Genomic DNA, 16,882 nt, shown 5'->3' with positions numbered 1-16,882 from the left:
GTGGTCACAAGTGCCATCTTGTATCTTTTTAAACTTTTCTCATAAGAAAATGCCCATACTATTCAGGTCCTAACCAAGCTGTAATGGGCAGAAATTCCTAACAGAGCTCTCTAAGTCCTGTACCCATAACTGTGGACCCTGCTTTTTGTCTGGAGCACTGGTAGGCAGCTGAACTCCCTCTTTCCTTCTGCCCACCTAGTGACCCCTTCTGCAACAGCAGTGCATGGGGCTGGGAGATTACTTGAGAGGTACATAAGGTTCTCGTTTCTTGATCCAGACTCCCCATTCATGGTCTTTGGACTCATATCAGTCCCCACAGTCTCCTGATAGATACTTGAAAGTAAGGAAAAAAAACACAAACAGCTTAGGTCAGCACCTTTAAGCAGGTTGCTACTCCAGACACTAGTTCCTACATCTCCGTCAGTATCAAACCTACTCTTGGTGCCAGTCATCCCAGCAGCCATGGTTATGGAGGGTTTCCCAGATGCTCTTTCCTGCTTAACAAGTCTTGAGCTTACTCCTTTGTTCATCAGTGTAGACACAGCCAAAGGAAAAAGCCATCCCTGGAGTCCATCTCCAGCATTGAGTTCAACTTGGGTTTCCTCTCGGAGCTCTTCCTCCATGGTTCAAAGCTTTTCTCCGGAGTCCACATCCCCTTAGGGGATAGAACCTCTGCAGGAACCATGGACACCTTTCCTTAATGCTTCTAGAGAAAACTGATGCTGAGGAATGCAACACTGAGCAAGGTCTTTAAGGAATCGCTGCCAGGACACCCAGATCATATGCTTTCTAGTATCCAGAATCACCATGGTGTGTGTATTAGAGACAGTGAGTAGCTGACACTGATGGATAGGACAGAAGCACACACTGGGTACTGCAGCTTATCTTCTTATTCCTCCCAGGATTTCTCAAATAAAGGACTAGTCGCAACCCTGGGCTCTCTCTAGGTTCTATAGTTTTTCTCAGCTTCCCAGAATCTGGAGTCTACTGTAGGAAAGTCTGTGGAACCCGTGCAGGACCTGCTATGTATTTCATGTCATATTGTGCTGCTTTGCACATATGTCAAATGCTCCTGGACCAGCTCATTTACTCTGATGGGCTTTCTCTCCTGTTGTACGACTGCCAGGAAGAGATCTAAGTCTCGTAAAAACTAAGGATTTCCCACCTATTTTACCCAACACTGCTCACTCCTGTTGTTTTAATGGCTCCTGCAGTTGGAGGAAATTCCAGGCAACTTGGTAAAGCAAGAGACAAAAGCCATGTGTCTGGGATTCAGTGGGAAAAATCAGACTGAGAAATCAAATCTCTTCTATTTAAGTTCATCAGTTAATAAGTCATAGTATTTATACAGCATACAACAGTGACATTGAATAGTCCTGGCCTGACTGGCGAGAAGAGGGCTCTCTGCATTGCCTTTAATAGCTTAATTCAGTGACAGCAGCTTCATCTAAGCTACTGCAGGTGCCTCTGGTTTCTCAGTTTAGCTACTGGTCACAGCTGTCATGGTAAGGTGGAATACCTGCTTAGCTTCTTCTCATCTCACAGTAGAAATGCAGGTTGAAAATCTGCCTTTTGATGGGCCAAGTCTATTTCGGGGTAAACAAGAGAATTTTTCAATTCTTTCCAATGATTTAAATGACTAGTTCTCCACAATATCTACACCAAAGTGTAAGGAGAAGGCTTATTTTGATCTTTCTTATCAGAAAAGTTTTTCCACTCTGGTTTTGCCTCAAATGAACAATGCTTACAATTGCAAACTGGAGATAGGTGGGGGACGGTAGTGCAAGGAAGATTTTGGCAAAACTAATTAGTATCCCAGCCTTCTCAGTAGGACTATATTTTGCCTTTATGAGTGGAGTGTGGGAGGCAGGATGGTTGAAGCATACAGATAGAATTAGGGTAAAAGATCTTGATGTCAAGTGCCAGTCCACTCAAAGTTGAAATGGATGCATGGCTAGTTCATCTGGGAAAAACTGGTAAGTACTTTTTTCATATCTGCAGTAAGAGACTGCAATCAATAAGTCCATGAGGGATTATTTGCAGACATTAATGATGACAAACAGAGGAAACTGAAATTGTAGATGCAGCAGTGACCATGTACAAGAATGGAAGAAAGAAAAAAGTGCAAAATAGTGATAGTTTACATTTACAGCAGTCTGTGACCAAATTGTTGAGCTGTCAGCTACTTTTAGGAACTCTTCTAATAGTTTAGAAATACCAGGTGACTGAAAAACTGTGAGCATAGTTCCAATACTTATAAAGATTTCTAGGAAAGCAGCTGCAAATAGCATGCTTAAAAGCCCATCTTAGGAAAAGGTTGTGGTGTCTAAATTAAAGATGTATCTGATGAAGTGAAGCTTTATGAATGTGTGAGTCAGAGTGGATTGAAAGGTATATGATGTCAGACATGTCACTAATTTAGAGAGAGAAAAAGATGTACCAATGGACCAAATGTAGTTGATTCACATGGCTGATGACTGTAGAATCTTTAATGTAATTTATGTATTCCATTACTAAAATGGATTATTGACTAGTCAGTAAGTAGAAATCTGAGTTTAAATAGTGTGTTCTTTTGTAAATTAGGATTCAGAGTGAGTGCTGAACACTTGAGGAAAAAAATTTTAAAATATTACAAATATTACAAAATAATTTTTGAAATGCTAGTCTCAAAAGCCAGTATTTTATTTTTTAAACTATCTGTTTTTAAGTACCCTACTTAAACAAGACTTTTTCAGAGTTTCTTTCAAACAGTGCTGTTTATACTTTTTCTCAAAATCAGGATCTTGTAAGGCAAAATGAAAAATCTGTGATTTCTTTTAGACAATCCTGTCCAGGATGTTGAAATAAAAACTGGAATATTACGGACTTATCAGCCTTTTACTGGGAGGAGTCAACGGCCATTTTTTTAGCTCAACAGAGGACTTTTCAAGGGTCTTACTTGTTTTCTTCTAGACTACTTTCTGGCATTCATTTCATGGCAGGAATTTTCCTCTTCTTCTGAAGCCAAACTGTGTAGTTACCCAAGGTCTGAAACAAAGAGTTAATAAAAAAAAAAAAAAAAAAGTCCAGATAAAATTGAATGTAACATCTGCACTGCCATCTTTAGTTAGACCTGGAAGACCTATGGTTTCTTCTGTATTTAGAAAGGTGTATAAATGTGTTAACTATAGGTCTAGGTCTTAGGGGTCCTAGGTCCCCTAGGTGCCCAGTCTTTGCAGCTTCCAGTTACATCCAGCAGTGCAATAGAAGTGATTTGGAGAAAGAACCTTCTGAGGTGGCCTCTGGAGGAGCCGTTTCATTTTCTACCTATTAGTTGGACTAGGCAGCCCAGGTAAATCTCACTATGCCAGCCAAGTTAGTCTGACTGCTCTGAGCTGGTAAATCAGGAGTGGTTCCAGATCATTAGCCAACCTGAAATAACCCTAGAGTCATTTCACATCCTCCTCTTTGATGTCCTAGATGTAGTGCACTACTGAAATGAATGGCCATGAGTGTTGTGAGACATATATAGATATGTATACATATAAAACTATATATTTGTGTATGTGTATATATATATGTAACAAATAGGCATATATGTAAATATATATATTTGTGTGCGTGTGCATATGTATCTCCTGAGCCTGATTATCAACTGTGTCTGAAAAACTGCTTCATTTTTGGTTTCAGGACCGTTGAAATGGAGCTATATGAACAGATTGTCTAGAACTGTGTGACCATGGGGTTAAATAGAAGGCAGTGATGTATAATTCAGATAATAAAGATAAGCAAGTCTGGGGAGAGATGAAGTGTTTGAGGTGTTGTCTGAGGTGGTAATAGAAGACAGTGAGTTTTTGATGAGTAATTATGGAGGTGGGAGGAAAGAGGGAAGCAATAAATCACGTTGAGACTGGAATAGGTGTTTTATTATATATGATTGTATTTGAACTAATGATTAAGACAAAGAACCTCTCCAGGCTTTCAGACTGTGCTTATCAGCGTGGAATCTATTCATATTACTCCACAGCTAATTGTAAATATTGTGGCTTTGTTAGGGTGCAGTGATCTTTTGCTAAATAGCTTCATAAATGCTCAAATGTTAATGCTGTGATGTGTCATTAACGTGGTACTGTACCTGTGTACTTTAATATTTTAAGCTACATAGAAAAAGAAAGGCCCAGTGGAAGCAGTGCAAAAATCAGGGAAACAGTAATTGGTACTGTTGTGTCCAATACAATCTCTTCCCTACAGTTCAGTGTGAATTTTTTGTCCTTATGGTGGAAGAGCAAGTTCCTAATCTTCAAACAGTTTGTAAACAGAAGACCATGTCCTCTAGATACTTTTCTTTAGCTCTTATCACTGCATTAGTTAACGCTCACTCTGGAAGGAGAAATCTACTCGAAGAAAGATCTGCCATAGAGGAATAAAACTCTACATTTCCTGAATTTTTCCACACTTTCAAACTGTTCATAAACCACCGAAGTAATAAAACACTTGACTAGCTTTGTGTGGTTCAAAGAGACATTTGAAAGGCACTGGTCCGTGCCCTTTGAAACCTCTCCATGGACTTTTGCTAGCCCTGAGTTCAGCAATAATTGGCCTTGGAAACCTAGCTAGTTCCTGCTCTTAACTCCAAACAGCCCAGCCAGGTGCACAGTCAGCCCACTGGCAGGGAACAGCTTAGAATCTGCTTTTCCTTATTGCAGTAGTTTTAAGGATTAAATAAAGAACTGTCTTCTCCTTTATTGTAAAGCTCATACTTTTCTGCAACACTGAATTCACCCTGCTGAGGTGAAGACAGAGTATGGGAATTGCCAGGCTCAATCTGACCTAAGCTTATCTAGAGTCTGTGGCATAGAGTGGCACCACACTCTCCGTAAGAAAGTAGTACAGCTTCAAGTAGATACTTTTCTAAATTTTTATTAGCTTAACTATTATATCTCTGGATATCCTTATCTACACAAGCAACGAATCTGTCTTTGAATGTTCTGGCCAAAAGGACAGCCTGTGGCAGTAACTGCAGCAGTTGAAATGACAAGTGCAGTGAAAAAATATTTCCTTTGTCTTTAGTTCTGCATTTGCTTTTTTTCATTTTCTGAGGGCAAAAAAACGTTGTTATCACATTCTGTGTCTGGGAGCACACAAAGCTCCCTGTTCTCATTTTCCAGAATGCATACTATTTTTGACTCTGGTAGTCACCTCTTTTCTAAGATAAAATATCTCCATTTTTTCAATTGCTCTTCATATTAAAGTTTTCCCAGTCGTTCTCGTTACCCACTTCTCAATACACTCTGATCCTGCAGTTACCCTACTGAACGCAGTGCTGTGCACTGTCTTCCAGATGAGACAAACCACTGATTTATACGCTTGTACATCTTTTTCCTGTACAGTCCTGCATCCAGTTCCTCATGCATCTCAGTATTACACTTTTGTTCGATCACAGTCCCACAGTAAATAAAAGTGTGTCTGAGAGTCCGTTAAAACACCCATATGTCTTACCTGAACTGAGAAAGGAAATTTAGAACCCGAGAAGGTTATGGGTGTTCAGATTTTCTTCTTCTCTTTGTCTTACTTCTCATTTTTACAACAGAATATCCCATTCTGCATTTTACTGCTCATTTTATTTAGTGGGATAGGTCTCTCTAATGTTCCTCATTCAGTCCTGGTCTTGGACTTAATTTACCTGGAAAATATTGTAATATCAGTAGACTTTTGTCACCTCTCTGCTCACCTTCTCTTTCCTTTGCACTTATAAATGTAATAAACTCATGCAGACACAATCCTCTGTTAAACTTCTGAGATATTATACATCGACTTTTCATCCTTAACCTTTCTGTTCTATCTCTCAGTCAGTTTTTGATCCAATTTGTTTGTTTTCTTTTTACCATAGTACAAGCTGGAGTATTTTCTTCTCTTTTCTGGTTGGTTTAAGCATCTGTCTGTGATCATAAATGCATTCAATCCTGTAGCAGCTTTTGATCTGAATTCCATTGTGTGAAACCTATCAACGAAAACCACCTACAAAACTTCCAGAGAGCACACTTGAGCATTTTTGCTGCTATTGATTTGAAGCATACATCTAAACAAGTGGCACTAGATATGCTTTTAGTTATGTACTAAACAGCTTACAGTTCTTAAAGTATAGGCCTGCGTGACTGGTCAGCCACAGAGATGCGGAATGAGATTATTTGAAGATCGTTAAAAGCCAGCATGCATATTTATTGCTAGTTATTGTCTTCTGTTTCATCCTCTCTGCCATAGAGACACGGGGTGGCGTAATGCAGTCGGAGGCATCTTGAGACCTCATGGACTCGGCGTGGTCCCCAACCCAATTTGACAGCCCTGGTGGAGTGTCCAAATTCTCCACTCCCCCTCTGGCCTGCAGTTCCAAATGCTCCTGACATGCATTTCCTTCTCTTGGCCCTTACTGGCAGGATTTTCTAGATGTTGAGGATCTTTGAGGCTTTTAACTTTGTACTAGTGAGCTGAAGCGATCTATAGCAGAGGGTATGATTTGATATTTTTTACTGGCTTTTTCTAGAAGAAGGGAAAACCTATGTTATCAAAATGAGACAAATTCTTTTCTATGAATGTATGGAAATTACATCCTTGGCTTGTGTTGAGCATGGGGAGCAGCAGTCTACCCTGACAGGAGCCTACCAGCAGCACTCGGGCAGAAGGAGACCAGTTCCCACCAGAAGCTTGTTGTGTGTTTTCCTAGGACCTTCTCCAGCACCTCTATATCTCATGCAGACTGGCTGTTGCACAGAGGAGTTCCCGAATTCAGGGCTCTATAGCTACCATGAAGGTAGCCCGTGTTGTGTATGAGACCTTCAGAAGTCGGCCACTTGGACTCTGCCATCTGCCTCGTGTCCTCACGATTAATTCCTTGTGTTCCTTTCTTGTGTGAAGTTTGGGAGATGTTATTAGCGCCGGTCACAGGGGTCAAATGGCAGGGGATGGGATGGAAGGAGGTGCCCAGAGGAGCGTGAGGGAAGGAGACACCTGGATGAGAAGCTGTAGGGAAGAGCAGGGTGCCCCAGAGCCAGCAGCACGAGGCAGAAGGGAGGACAGCAGCAAATGCCAGGGGAGAGGAGAGGCACATCTCCTGTCAGAAGGTGAGCAACAGGAGAATAACTGATTATTATAATTATTTCCAACCCCTTTTAGCAGGAAAGAACTGACTGGCAGTGCCATTTATTCCCGAGCATTCTTTCCTAATAATACCCTTAATACAGCACGTTCCATCGCTTTTGTTAGAGGCATGTTTTTCATCTTCAAACTCAATTTCGTTTATTAGAGATTTCACTGCGTGTGACACAGTGTGCACACAGCAAGTGCAGTAAGGATTCGTTTTAATTATGTATTACCAGGAGGTACAGTGTGTTTGTGCCGGTGGGCGAAAGGGCGAGGAGGGGGTGTTATCTATTTTGTTTCTGTGCCACGTATTGCAACTGTAAGAGGATGGGGCTTTCTGAATTGCATTTTAAATTTGGAATATGGACATTTCGTGGCTGTCAGTGCTCTGTGCCAGCAGTAGTGCAGAGAGAAGGTCTCCCAACCAGCATGCACCCGTGTGGCTGGAATAAATAGTCCGAGATAACAGACACCTCTCTGAAGTTTTTGTTAGAAAGTCAGCCAGAGGACTCTGCTCTGGGCAGTGACTAATGATATGTGAATGCTGCTCATTATGCAAGTGTGCTAATATATATTTTTTTCAAATCAGAATGAATTGAATAGGTTGCAAGATGAATCAAAATATTATTTGATCTGGGTCTTAGAAGGAGGAACAGAAGCTGGACCCAGGAACTATGCGTTAGACACTAACTATTTTCATTCTTCTGAACTGGGAAATATATAACTTTCCTTTGGATAGAAATGAGGAGGACTTTCTACCCTGCAGCTGTATGTACACAAGTGCCTTTCTGTTCAGTGGTGTAATGTGGGTGTGGAAAGTATAACCTGGAACACATTTTTAACTGCAATAAATTATCTATTTTTCAGGAAGTTTACAGGAAGTCTGTTTGTTTTTGTTTTTTAAGCTTGGCAGGTGGAGCCATTTGAATATTTGCTCAGACGACTCTATTAGAACTTGACTAGTTACCTCATCCTGTGCTTTGCATACTGTGTAGGTGTGGAAAGGAACAGTGTGGAAACTTGAAAGATATTGATACTTTGGAAAAAGTGTAGAATAAAGCAACTCATGGTGTTGCGTGAAAGGAAATGCGCTGATGTATGCTCATCTTCCTAACACTGTTGCAAGTGTAAGCTTTAAGGTACCACTAATGGGCATGGTTATATTAGGGCTGCTATCAAGCTTCTTGTTGTCCCTGGGAATCCAGGAGCTCCGAGGATGTGGGAGAGATTAGAGTTATGGGGGAGGAGGGGTGGGGAGGATTTAGACGTTCAGACTAGAGCACTTGGGATCTAAGGGGACATTGAAATTCTTGAAATTCTCAGTCTCGGTTATGCCAGTGCCAAGCCAACAAAACATTATCCAGCTCAATCACTCTAGGTTAAAGTAAATGTAACTGAGAGCTGGATTAGTGGCTGTTATTTCTTGGGCTGTGTTTAGTATTAGGTCCCTTTGCTGGTGAAGGGGAAGAGCAGACTTTCCCACAGTCATCATGTTTTGCTGTCTGGGCTCCGTATCACATCTAAAGAAAACAATAAACAGCAGCAGTCACTCTGCCAAATAATAATGTAGGTATAATGTAATATATAACAAGTGTGATGACTAATACTCGTTATTAACCCTTTTCCCCAAAATAATTAAGGGAATTCATTAGAGTAGTGTTAACTCTGATGCTGCAGTTGTTTTCATATTAGTTAACATCAATGCCAAGGAAGATGTGAGCAACATTCAGAAGCATAGTGCAGGTATTTATTGGCAACAGAACCAGCCTGAAAAAGGTAATACTAAGACAGGAGCTATGGGGATATGGAGTCTTAGTATGTTTTTATAGGGCTCAGACTTGACAAAAATGTGCATATATTTTGGAAAAGATAGCCTCTGGTTAATGGAAAATACATTTCTGTTGAATTTTTGACTGCTGAGTACTGTCAGGAAATGTTTCATATTATTGAAAAATAGATAGGTTTATCTGGCATCACTGGAGTAAATAATATGTGACCAACCAGAAACTGATATGAAGCCAGTGTAATTCTGAGCATTTTTATTTTATTTTAATATGATCAGGTAGTTATCTTAATCTACAAATTCCTACAGGAAAGTTCCTAAAAGGCATCTTGTGCAACATAACTTTGACATCAACATTGTAGTAAAGCAGGTAGAAAAGTATCAAACTTTCACCTGAAAAAAAATGTCCTATTGTATAAAGATTGTCTATACACATGCATGCATGAAAACGTCATTATTTTGGCTTGATTTTACGTAAAACATTGAAAAAGAATTCTAGTACAGAGGTTTTCTGTTTTGTGTTTTCTCTACTCTCTCCTTTTCCTGTTTGGTTTCCTACTCTTCCCAACTAACAAGCAGAAACTTTTAAGTGAAAAAACTAAGAAAACAAAAAAATCAAACCAAGACAATGAAGAAGTCATTGCTTTTTTCATAAAGTATTTATTGGTTTGAGCAGTCTATGCTTCAGAGGTCAACTCCTAACGTAAATGAAAAAGGAGTTTTATGCTCTCTGTTCATGTTAAAGTTAACTGGTAGAAAGCTGAGACTGAGTTAACATGGTACCAAGTTAGTTTGTTCTAAAAGCAAGAGCCATGGCTGCTTCTTAAAGATCTCTGATTCCATTGCATGCCTGATAAAAGTCCAAACCAACTTGCTTTGAATGACAAATTGATTGTTGTGAGCATTTTTGATAATACAGCAATTTTTCTCTTCAAGCATAATACTGTAATGCCCCCTTCGTTTATCAGTAGGGAATCAGTAATTAGCTCTTCTTCAGACTGAGGTTTGGCACGGTCACTGCAAGACTTCATTACGCAGTTGCAGACTCCATGGCATAGATATTCTCTCCCAGCAGCATCCAAGCACTGATTCCTCAGCATGCATTTCACAGAGCTCTTTGGCACTCACTATATTGCTTGTTTTAGAAATGTAAATGTTTAAGTCAGCAGCAGATGAGAGTTCTGTGTATTCTTGAGATCTGAAAGCTCACCCACGCAATCGTTTCTTGCTTGCACACACATCTCCCCTCCTTCCTTACTTCTGTACTCTGACTCTGTGCTCACCTCCTGGTTCAGCTGACCATGAGTTGTTGGTTCAGTCTTCAATGGACTGGTGCTATGCTGCAGGACTGCAGTCATACCTAGAAGAAAGAGGTCAACACATAGTGAGGAACAGTTGTAAGGCATCACTCAGGGACTTGAAACAAAAAAAAATAAGCAAAAAGACAAGACAAGCTTAAGGTGCAGAAATCATAGCTAGAGATGTGATGAATTCAAGGATTCAGGTTTAAATCAGACTTGGGCTCCTTGTTAGAAGGATGCCATAGTTCAAACCAGAAGTAATGGCGTTCTGCAGGAATTACTGGATAAAAATTTAAAATCTTGCTGTGGGACAGATCAGCTTAGAGTACCTCTATGGTCCTCCTGGTCTTAGCATTTAAAGTATGAAAGGTTACAATTCCCAGGGAGTTGTGTATGTTTGCAAAGTTCAGGGTACCCCATGTAGTGATACCATCTCAACAAGGTGCAAAACCTCTGCAGTTGATTGTCTGTCTCTATTGTCTATGGCATGGTTGTGCCATATTTCCTTCTTATCCAAGAGGCTGACGGGTTTGTATCACTAGCTGTACATATCCCAAATAAGACACCATCTGTCTGAGAACAGCAGAAGTCTTTCACCAGCAGAACTAGGGAGTGACAGCAAATGTAACTCCTCAACCTCCTCCTCTCTGTGGAGATGGTTCACAGATCTTTAACCATATTGAATACCTTTATGTTGCTGTCGGTCAAGATGTTTAGATAGAAAGACCCCATGTAAGATAAAACAGAAAAGCATACAGTCTGAGTAGAAAATATACTGTGATGACTTGGGAACACCATCACATGCCCTCGTAACCACAAAGCTCATGGACGGTAATTCCCTCTTGGCATGCATCAGGGCAGGGCTTTTCCACTGCTCACAGCTTACTCAGAAAGCCACAGCACATCTGTTCGATGGCTTGAGCCATTGAGCATTCTTTGCATAGCCTGCCTGGATAAACTGTCACTCTTGATTTTTAAAACATTTCACAACATAGGGTTAGCCTAGAATGGAGAACCTCTTCTGAGCATCATCTGCAGAGTCCCCTCTGCTCACAAACACATGCTAAGTAAAGCTGCCACCATCATGTCCTATGTCAACAAGGCATCACATCCTGCTGCAATAAAGCACACCAGTATATCTACCCTCTATCAGTAAGCTTCTGGTCTGTCTTGCATTTGTTATGTTTCTAAATCAATGCTTTTATCCTTTCTTCTTTGCTGCCCTTCAGGTTCTAGAGGTGCTCCTTAGAACATTTATTTTTTTCAGATCCTCTCTTTTAAACTGTTTTTGCTAATTCTTTTGAGAAGTTGGCCTCCTGTTCTGTTTCTCTGAATTTTAGACTTTGTTGGCTGGGGGATAGGAGAGGGAGTATGTACACAAAGGCTCTCATTAGCCTTGGGATGCTAATTTCCTTAAGCCTCATTGATAGTCAACCAGGGAATGATCCAGAGCACTTAAATTTAGCTTGCTGCTCTCAGTCTCCCTCGAGAAATGTCTGTCTCTCTCCATTGGCATTATGGATGGCTGCGTAGATAAATATTTGTATTTATGAATACTTCCTTGTTTGTTTGGTCTTTAAAAGGGTACATTTTTGTGTTTCTTTTGCTTTTTACTCTCTATTTCCTATGCTGAACAGAACCCCTCAGACTGGGGGAATGGAATGCCTTTTTAATATTATTACATTTTGTCTTGTAGTTAGTTACATTTTTTAATCTATGAGTCAAGAATTTCTGTCACAAACTGCAATTAATATATATCTCATCTATTTAGAGTCTAAAAATTATCCGCAAACTGATGTATTGGTTTCACTAGGCATTGCTGTACTGAATTCAGTAGCATCATTCTCATTTACAGTAGCTAGGAACACGTCTATATGATGTGTCCTTCATGCCTACAGCCCTGCTGCCACCTTATTAAATGGGTCAGTTTTTGAGTACAAAAGGCAGCTACTTAAACAGCTTTTAAAAGATATCTTTGTTTTTACAATTCATAAAAGTTAAAATTAGCAAAACAAGGCAAAAGCATTGAATTCATCAGATCTCTCAATTACTATTTCTATTGTGTATGCTGGTTGGTGGATAATATATGTGAATGCTATCATTTTGGGAAAGTACTTGTTAAAAAATAGTTTCTTCATTTCCATTGCAGTGAACTACTTCATAAAAAATGGTACAGAAGATGTGTTACTTTGCGGCAATAGCACTGATGCTGGGTAAGTGCTTTAAAAATATCTTCACTTCTGTTTTATTCTTTTGCCACATTTTCTTTCAGTTCTGTCCACTTCTCACTAGCACAAAGTAGACATTTCAACTTACTGGTGTCAGTAGTAATAAGAGAAAAGATAATGACAGTATTATGCATAGTAAAATGATTTTCTGAACAGCAGGGAAGAGAAGTTTGTGTGTCACTTACTCAGGTCTAAAATCTTTAGGGGCATTACTGCAGCTCTTGTTCAATGCATTTAATTTTCTCCTTAAAAAAGTAGTGAAGACTAAGTAATGCTTTAGCTAAGTGGAGAGTATTTTAAAGGAAATTGAAGATGAAAGGAAACAGAAAAGCTACAGGGATCTGGATTGATGATGAATTTTTGGCTTTTGGCAAAGGAGGATGAACAAATTAACAAACACAAGCTTCTCATTAGTCACCAAACCAACATGCCTTTGAAGAGACAAGGTACATACACATTTGTGCATAGTTCAGGTAGACTATGTGTGTTTCCTTTTCTCAAAGTATAGGCAGCAAAGAGACCCACAATAATTCCTGCAGTATACTAATTTACGTAAAGGACTTCCTTCATGTCCTTGTCGCCTGTAGATACAAACTGCTCCTTCTGCATCCCGTCCTCAGCCTCTAAGCGCATTGTCTGGATGTGCGATTAGATCTGGCAGGTTCTTGTGATCTTGAGGGGAAGGAAGAGCTGAGCTGGGGTGGGGAGAGATGGGGTCTCCTGTGGGCCAGAGGAGGTTATAATCCATGCAGAGATCTCAGCTGCCGGAAGTTGTAGGAGAAGGATGAAAGGAAACCTTAGTCTGGTGGGATGGATGAGCTTTTGATCTAAATATGAGAGCACGTTTGAACCAAGGGGGTGGAGGCAAGGGCTTTTGTCAGGTTATGGAAGAAGGTGAAATGATCTCCATTTGGAGGACGATGCTTTGAGTTGGTAGAATTAAATGTAAATGAGTGAAAAAGTCAGGCATTAAATCAGGAAGAACTTAATGTGAAAACAGGTGTGCATGCACAAAGACACAGTAGACAGATGAAGGGAAGAGAAAATATAAACTTGCTTGTGGTCAGGACTGGGAGAAAAGCCATGGGGTGCCAGAGAGAGAAGCTTTGCTTTCTGCTGCCACCGTCTATATCTGTATTTACATAAACCAAAGGATAAACTGAAGTGTCAGCCTTCCCTCTGCATGTCTTGCATGTCTGATCTGTATTGCCAGTCTAATTTAGACTGTAAGCTCCTTGGGCAGAGGGCCATGCTTTCCTCTTTGTTTGTTCCAAGGAAGGTACAATGTCAGCATTCATTAATTAAGTGCTTTGTTGATTGTAATACATTGCATTTATCCAGGCTCAGGCTGGACTCCAAGCCTACTGGGATATTTCCCGGGGATCCCAGGATTTGGCAGTCTACCTATGGCAGCGGACTTCAGCCTTTGCTAGCCTATTGACAGTAATATTGAGCAAGAAATGTTCAACATGGCAACAATATGTTGCACATCATGAAATATTCTACATTGTTCTCCCTGATGACCTGAACTGTGGTGGTGGCAGGCTGCTAATGTCATGAGCAAAAGGGCTCATTATGTTATGTGTGGTTTGTGAATCATGGCTGAAGGATTATTGCTCTGGAATTGTCCAAATGACAGAAGGATGTATGGATTTAAGGGATTTTAAGGACTGGGTTCCAGCAAGATATATTAGCAAAACCAGCCTCGTTTCCTTCCCTAGAAAGTCAATAAATTGCAACGTGTCAGCAAGAAGTCCTGCTTACAGCAAGCCTCCTGTGGAAGCTCTAGGCCTGTGAGAGAGTCACAGCCCAAAATAGCAAGGGAAGAACTTCCAGACCACCATGAAAAGGAAAATGTCACCCCCAGGCCCAGAGTCCTAGCACTTGTTTTGATAGCTGTGTCAAAGCCATCAGCGTTTGTGCCATTAAGGAGAACCAATTTTCCCTTTGCTCATCAGCTTTTTCTTCTTCAGCTTCTTGCTGACTTAGATAGGTATTTCATACCATAGGTTAAGGATTGGTTTTAAATTGCCTAAGAATAGGAACAAACACCCTTACTGTTTTTTAGCTCAGGGTTAGAAAATGTTCTCTAATCTGCTGTACCTTGCAACGAGTCCCTGCCTGTCATCCACTCCCATTATTTAAAGAAATGAAGATAATTAAGAAGGTGATTCTAAGGCCTCAGGGAAGTTAAGTCATGTGTTCGTATCTGTTAGGACAGAAAGACCATCATTTACAAGCTGATGTATAACAAAGTGGGACTTGTTTTCCATATCCTTTCATGGTCAAAGCGTGGCCAAAGAGCAAGTGGGTTCAATAGTAAAACACGCGGTCTGAATGGGTGACATCTTTTGTGACAAGTTGCACCGCAGGATCAGGGGAGGTGAGTTAAGAGTGGGTGGATACATCAGATTGTGGTTCCCCTATCTATTACCGATGCAATTAATGACAAGTGAGAGTGTCTAAGTTAGGAACCCGCTAATGCGTCAGGTAGAGGAGCAGGGGAAGACAGCTGGCAAGGCAGCATCTGAAAGTTCATAGCATTTTTGGATCTTGCTGCTGCCCCTGCTCTGGAATAACTTGAATTTATTATCTTCTGTGGTACGCTGAGGACCCAGAGGAAACGTGGGGAAGGGTGGTGTCATGTGTGCACTCCTGGAGGGATTTGTTGTTAGAGTGAGGGATATCTGTGTTGTGGCCGAGATATTAAATCTCAAGGTAATTGACAAAACCACTTTAGTGCATTTTTAAAAGCAAGTTAATGACACTCTGAGGTTTGGCTGGTTGCTGTTATTATAGAATAGTTTAAAAAAAAAAAATCTAAATAAATCTACTATGGCAATTATTAGGTGATGAGACTCAGATGGTCTGATGTAAGAGTGTTTAGTGATGGAGACTGCAACCTGAGCTGGAACAGCAGGCCAAAATCAGCAGCGAAATGATCATCAGTGGATGCTATATCACAGACAACCTAATTATCTCAAAGGTGGGGGCTTTATTACATTACTAGAAGGGACTGTTTTCTGAACAAGCACCCAAACTGCCAATAAAGCAGGAGGTAATGGATCTAGCTAATATTGATTTTAGTTCAGAAGGGATTTGAATAGATGGATGTCACTCAGCAGCAGCAAAGATAACATGTGTCTCTAGTACTTTACTTGGCAGATGGAAGAAAAAATATTTATTTATGTTTTCAGGTGTGCTCAAGCACCCTTGAGGAGCTACTTTAAAAATCACGTTGCAGAGACATGACAGGAGGTTGGGGAGAGGGCATAATTCTTGGCTGCACAAGGGCCAACCTGTCTGTGGGGTTTCCCATGTGATACCTCAGAAACTTTCTTCCGGATGCCTGAAATTTGATTTTTCTTCATTTAATCAAATAGAACTTTTGTGTTATTTTTGTTTTATTTATCCAACTGCATTTTTTCCCCTTGATGTACTGCTGTAACAAGTAGAATTTGCTTTGTATTTGCCAGGAACAAAGAGTCCAGTGGAAACAAGAAGTAATGTTTGGAGTAGAGAGAAAATCAAATGATTGTGATCAAAGATGTTCTTTGGCTCAAAGTGAATGCTGGTGACACGTGCTTAGTGTTTCACAACAAGCACTACATTAATGGAAAAATCCTCTGCTCTGAGACGTGTGTCACAGATTGGTCAGACACTGGAAGCAGTGCTAACAGCAAGCCTCTCTTAACAAAAAAATGTAGTGTGGTATTTACAGAATTATTCACATTTCTAGTTCTAGTTTCAGGGTTAGATTTGGCTGTTCTTTTAGATATGGCTGCCCTTGGATTTAATCCAGTTGATTCTCCTTGCCATTTCAGCTACTTTGATTTGATTTGGTTAAAATAAATGGAGAAAGCCCAGTTACTCTGATTTTCAAAGGGAATACAAATTCTCCTATTAATCTGCCTTGCTATTTAATTCCCGGTTTAGGAGCTCATCCAATTTTGAGCACCTTGTTTTAAGTCCTGAGGAAGGTCTGGTACAACGATGAAGTGGTAGAAGACCTTATCTAGAAGCAGAAGCTGAAAGCTGCTCTAGCCTCCGTGAAACCCAGTGTCAGCATCAGCTGGGAGATCATCAGTTTGCGAGCGCTGCGGGAAGAGAAAGTGGTAGAGTTGCCCCTTGGCAGCAAGCAGCGCTATACCCTACCGTGTAAAAGTGGTCGTCGAGGGCAAACTTGCCTTATATCCACACGTGTTTATGGGGAGCTCTAGGGTGATACTGCCAATAGCAAAACCCATAGCTGGACCCTTTTTCTACCCTTTTGCAACGTGCTCGATGACCTGTGCGTAAGGGCAGGCCTGGGTACTTCATGCCTGCCCCGGTTGATGGCACGTGGCCAGAAAGCCTTCAAAGGGTGAATATGTCAGGGAGACGTGGCCTGATCCCTATTTTTAGATGCAACTGAGCATCAGCAGCACCTCTGCCAGGTATTGCCCTGCTGTAAT

The 16,882-nt window shown here is 40.6% G+C and overlaps 1 protein-coding gene across 1 annotated transcript in view; it reads left to right on the top strand.

The window, feature by feature from the left end:
• LOC106490283 (sodium channel protein type 5 subunit alpha) overlaps positions 1 to 16,882 on the top strand; it is a 173,903-nt gene that overhangs the window by 28,717 nt on the left and 128,304 nt on the right. Inside the window, exon 7 of the mRNA XM_067291977.1 lies at positions 12,350 to 12,413. Within this exon, the coding sequence (XP_067148078.1) occupies positions 12,350 to 12,413 (64 nt within the window). The remainder of the gene's footprint in view (positions 1 to 12,349; positions 12,414 to 16,882) is intronic.

The sequence above is a fragment of the Apteryx mantelli genome, chromosome 2 (genome assembly GCF_036417845.1).
Source record: "Apteryx mantelli isolate bAptMan1 chromosome 2, bAptMan1.hap1, whole genome shotgun sequence".
In the NCBI taxonomy this organism is placed as follows: domain Eukaryota; kingdom Metazoa; phylum Chordata; class Aves; order Apterygiformes; family Apterygidae; genus Apteryx; species Apteryx mantelli.
The sequence above is the reverse complement of the archived record's forward strand: the minus strand, read 5'-3'. Positions and strand labels throughout refer to the sequence as shown.